A 5,367-nucleotide genomic window follows, 5' to 3' on the forward strand; every position below is an offset into this window, starting at 1 on the left:
AACTCCACTGAGCCATCTCCCTGGCCCTCAGGTAGCTTTTCTTATGCATGACTGTGTTCAACCAGAATGAGTGGCTGGGGTTTGTACTGTCTCTGGAGGGCCACTTCATTTGCACAGGTTGTTCACTGCACAAGGGGGCCCAACTGAAGGAGCAGGTAGGGCCTGAAATGCTGCCCGTGCACTCTTTATGCACTAGGCCCAAGCCCCAACAACGTGGGCTGCGAGTCACTGAGGAAGGGGCACTTTTCACTTATTTGCACCAGTGCCCTGGGGCCTTATGCACTTACACTCAACTTCCTGCCTTGACCCAGACTATGAGCCCCAGGAGGAGTGGAGTCCATGGTCCCCCTGCAGTGGGAGGTGCAGCAGTGGCAGCCAGCAGAGGACTCGGCCCTGTGGCTATGCCTGCACTGCCACTGAGTCCCGAATCTGCAACCTGCCCCCTTGTCCTGGTGAGATGAGCCCCAGCCCCTGCATCAGAATGCTTGGTATGGCTTAGACTCTGGCTTTTAGCCCCTGGGAATGTGGGTGTCGGGCTCTTATTGGAAGGGTAGGGCTGGGGAGGGGAGGTGGGAAGCTCACAAATATGGTGGTCCTGTCCCAGACCCGTCCTAGCAACTCTGGACCCCAGAGCACAGTAAGGGCTAGACTTTCCCTTTGGGAGCTAGAGGTGCTCTGGGACGCCACAGCCCGGCCTCTTCTCTTCCCAAAGGTGCTGAGGACGAGGACACTTTCCCCAGCGAGGGGTTGCAGCCCCCAGCCTACCGTACTATGGACATGCTTGGCCCAGGTCAGTGAGGGGCAGAGGGTGAGGGGAGAACCCCTCTCAAGTGGGTGAGTTTCAGATGGCAGGAACAAGGCCTCCCTCCACCTCTGAGGTGGGCCCATTGGGTTTCCCAGTCCATGCTCCTCCAGAGGTCATTTATTTTTAAAAAAATTTATTTATTTATTTATTTATTTATTTAGGTCAGATCCAGAGGCCACTGTGATGGTAACCAGAGCTTGGAACCCCTTAGAGATGTTTGTCTTCCCTGGCGGCCTGGTGGGGAAGGGAATTCTGACTTCTTCCTGGTCACCTTTTCAGAGGCTTCTAGGCAGGCTCTATCTGGGTAGTGGATATGGTGCTATGAAAATGGGTCAGGTGCCACATTTCAAGACTGCTCCTTGTAGGCAGCTGGGAGTCTGTGTCTCTTGGTCTCACTGTACCTCCCAAGGCAGGTAGGTAGCAACTGGTGGGAGGCACACATGACCTCCTGGGTACAGCACTGCAAAGCAGGTTCCAAAGCTCTGGGGCCCAAGTGAAAGGGGCAATTCACTCTGTGGCCAGAATCAGAGGCTACAGTTTTCCAGGGAGAGAGAGAGAGGAGGACAGCGTAGACAGAGGGAGCCCAGGAGCCAGGAGGAGATAGGGACGAGCCAGGGGCAAGTGAGGGCCTGGGACAGTGGCACACACCTCTGTTCCCAGTTGTTTGAAGCCAGCTGGGCCACTGAATGACGCCCCTCAAAACAGAAACAAGAAAACAAAATAGAACAAATCAAGTGTGGATTATTGGTTAAAACATTGAAAAACACTATCTAAACTGCTGGTTAAAAAGCCCACTTTCTCCAGTCCCTTTCCCAAATCTGAGTCCTTTGCACTGCCCAGCAGAGGAGCCCCAGGCTCTGGCTCCAGGCTGTGGTCAGTGTATATTTTCAGTGACAGTAGCTGGCTTCAGGTGCTGGCAGGTGTGGGGTGGCCCTTGAGCATCCCCAAACCTGGTTTGGGTCCTTCTAGTCCTGTCCTTAAGACTCGAAGCCATGCCTTTGTCTCAGCCAGGATCTTGGTCTCCTGTCCTTATTACTGACCCCGAGCGTCCCCGTGGCCCCTTAAGGCCCTGTTGCGCCCTGACCAGCTGCCCTGCCGCACCTTCTTGCCCTCTGCAGATGTGGACAGCTGTGAGAAGTGGCTGAACTGCAAGAGCGACTTCCTAACCAAGTACCTGAGCCAGGTGCTGCAGGACTTGCCTAGCTGCCCCTGCGCCTATCCGCTGGAGGCCGTGTCCAGGGCAGTGAGCTTGCAGGATGAGCGCCGGGGCCGCAGCTTCCGGTGGAGGGATGCCAGCGGCCCGCGCGAGCGCCTGGACGTGTACCAGCCCACAGCGCGCTTCTGCCTGCGCTCGCTGCTGTCAGGCGAGAGCAGCACCCTGGCGGCCCAGCACTGCTGCTACGACGAGGGCAGCCGGCTGCTGACCCGAGGCAAGGGTGCCGGCGCGCCTAACCTGATCAGCACTGACTTCTCCCCGGAGCTGCACTTCAAAGTGGACACGCTGCCCTGGATCCTGTGCAAGGGGGACTGGAGCCGCTACCACGCAGTGCGGCCGCCCAACAATGGCCGGGCCTGCGCTGACAACCCCCCTGAGGAGGAGTACCTGGCACAGTTGCGGGAGGCCAAGGAGTACTAAGGAAGGCTGCGAGTGGGAGAACCGCGCTCCTAGCCCTGCTCCCCGCCCTTGTCCAAGCTCAGCCAGGGGAGGTTGTCTGGTGCTGCATAGCCCCTGATTGTGACCTCTAGGCAGGTCAGGCACAGGCACTCCCTGGGTGTGTGGTGGGGGAGAAAGCTGGGTGTACAGGGCCGTCGGGGGGGGGGAGTTGGAAATGTGTGTACACTCGTGTTTCTTAGGGCCTCCTCTCTTGACTGCATGGCAAAGCTGCCACGCCTGGGCTGTCTTGTCCTGGCTGTGCACACAGGGATGACCAGAGCATTCCGGACACATCCTGATTGCCAGGAGCTGCAGCAGGCATCTCAGACTCTCATCCCAGCTGAGCAGGGAATGAGGGGACAATAAGAAGAGCCACTCCTTTCATCTGGCCCTACAGCTGCCCCTTGCCAAGTGATATCAGGGAGTGATGGCGCTTCCTTAACTGGGTGGGGCCCCTCTCATCCCTCCCCCACTAGGAACCACTGCGGAAGGGGTGTCTTAGCTCGAGGCTGCCCCCTTCTGGAGGACACATCAGCCTGAGACCTGAGTAGCCAGAGGGGCACAGACGGGGTCACCCAATTCTGATTCCTCTCCTTTATTCAGCACCTTGTGTTCTACCCAGTAGGAGGGATTGGCAGGGCTCAGGATGGGCTTAGGGCTCATGGGCTTGAGTGCCTGTAGTGAATGCAAACCAGCAGTCCATTCGAGGGGCCCGATTGGGAGCATTTGGGTAGTTTCTGTTGGATCTATGTGGCTGTGGTGTCACCCAACACACTGACACAGAGCTGGGAGGAAAAGGCAGCTCTCTGAGTATATCCTGTTCCTCTTACTGGCCTCTGGCATCACCCAAACCACACTTCCTTGACTTTTAGGGGGATGAAATGTCAAAACCCCATCTGTCCCTGTTCACTAAAAGGTAAAGGACTTGGGTTCTAGTCTCTAAACAGCTGCCCTGAAGCTCTTGGGGATCCTCAGCAATAAAGCACTTTATTTTCCAGTTCTGTCTCATGGAGGATGGGGCGTAGGGAACCTTTGCTTACCACACAGACCAAAGCTCTCAAATGTTGCTTTTGTAATTGCCCAGTGCACAGCTGGCTTGTTTTGTGAAACACCTGGGCAGACCAGGAGTGGGGAGTGAGCCTGCAACATACATAGTGGGCTGCCTTCAAGACTAAGAGGAAGGGCCAGGGAGATGGCCCAGTAGAATAAGTGCTTCCCTGGCAAGCGCAAGGGCCTGAGTTCAATCCCCGGTTCCGCAAATAAATAAATAAATAAATAAATAGATAGATAAAAAGACTAAGAGGAAGGGCTGGGGAGATGGCTCAGTACAATAAGTACTTCCCTGGCAAGCGCAAGGGCCTGAGTTCAATCCTCGGTTCTGCCAAAAAAATAAAAAAAACCCCAACCAAACAAACAAAAAACAACCAAAAGAGAGGGGTGGGAAGCAGAGAAAAGGAAGGCCACCACCTGGAGCTCAGAGAACCATGTGATTCCATTTGCCATCTTACCTAAAGGTAAGTTGTTCGTCTGGTCCTGGGCGACTATGCAACTGGAAGAAGATTCAACGGTCAGAGAAGGCCAGGCCACGTTCACGTTCTTTCTGCCATCTGAGGATTTCAGTGACACTAACACAGGGTTGGGAGTGCAGTTTAGCAGAACAGGGCCTTGGATGTGGCCCTGGGCTCGATCCCCAGTACCACACACATGAAATTAACGCAGGCATGTTTCAATATTTTATTTTTCTTGAGACTAGAATCTTTCCATGTTGCTCAGGCTGGCCTTGATGCCTGGGTTCAAGTGATCCTCTCACTTCGTGCCCCACTGTACCTGGCTTGTTTTAATTATTTTTGGCTGAAACTTTTGTTTTTTAATACAAGGTATAGATGCCCCAGTATTTCAGAAAACAAATCCTTCTCTCTAATAGAATTTACCATGGCTCTTACCACTGTCTAAATCAAACCGATACCTAATGGTTGTCTGTTACACAAAACTAAATTTAAAATTATAATGTAAGCAACACACAAAACTGTGGCCATGATAGGTCATGGAAAGAAACTAAAGAAAAGGGGGCAGAGCAGGAATCTTGAAGGGACTTTGGAGTAAGTTAGCTCAGAAATAGCGTTCATTCAAGCTATGCAAAGTTAGAAAGGGAGCCAGCGCAGGTGGCTGCAGTCTCAGGACCACCTGGGTAGGAGGAGGAGCAGCCCTGGTAAGTGGGGGGGAGTGTTACTGAGCCCAGGAAAGAGGACTCCAAGGGCCAGTATCAGAGTCAGGATGCCTATGAAAGCAGAGATGGTCCCTCCTCCCCTTCTGCTCCAATGTCAACTCACCTCACTGGCCTGAGCAGCTGTTCTTATTCTCAATACCAGGAGCTCATCCATGGCCCCAGCACCTGGAATGAACACCATCGCATCAGCAATTCTACCTTAACAAACTGATTTTGCCCAGTCTTTTCCTTCATCTGCTTCATTAAGGGCCCTAGGGAAGGCCAGACCAGTCAAACTGAACCTCACTAGGGTTGAAAGCCACCAAGGGTACAAACCCTGCCAACACCTTGTCTCCTGAAAGTAGACGTCTCAGATCTTCTGTTCTGTTGGTCATAATCGGGCTCTGATGCACTGCTTTGCTTCCTCCATTAGTTTTGGCTTTCTTTGCAGGTTAACATGACTCAAAACTTATCCCTGTATCAGAATCATCCGTGCTATTAAGATGCAGGTTCGTGGGCTACATGACGTGCCTGAGTAAGACTCTCTAGGAGTGGATCCACTTTTCTATAGTCAGCAGGTTTCCCCAGAGGGTTCTTAGGGGTGGAGAACTGGTGGGCTGAGCTGGCGTTCCGAAGTACCAGTTCTGGTGTGAGGAAACAATGCTTGGGGTTGTGAGTTCACAAGCCAGCAGGCAGCATCTA

At 53.5% G+C, this 5,367-nt stretch overlaps 1 protein-coding gene across 1 annotated transcript in view; it reads left to right on the forward strand.

Moving 5' to 3' along the window:
- Ism2 (isthmin 2) overlaps positions 1-3,640 on the forward strand; it is a 13,448-nt gene extending 9,808 nt beyond the window's left edge. The window contains exons 4-6 of the mRNA XM_023701902.1: positions 312-452; positions 713-790; positions 1,924-3,640. Coding sequence (XP_023557670.1) covers positions 312-452; positions 713-790; positions 1,924-2,441 — 737 coding nt within the window. The 3' untranslated portion in view covers positions 2,442-3,640. The remainder of the gene's footprint in view (positions 1-311; positions 453-712; positions 791-1,923) is intronic.
- The last annotated feature ends 1,727 nt before the right edge of the window (positions 3,641-5,367 follow it).

Source organism: Octodon degus, unplaced genomic scaffold (genome assembly GCF_000260255.1).
Source record: "Octodon degus isolate 3935 unplaced genomic scaffold, OctDeg1.0 scaffold00007, whole genome shotgun sequence".
In the NCBI taxonomy this organism is placed as follows: Eukaryota; Metazoa; Chordata; class Mammalia; order Rodentia; family Octodontidae; genus Octodon; species Octodon degus.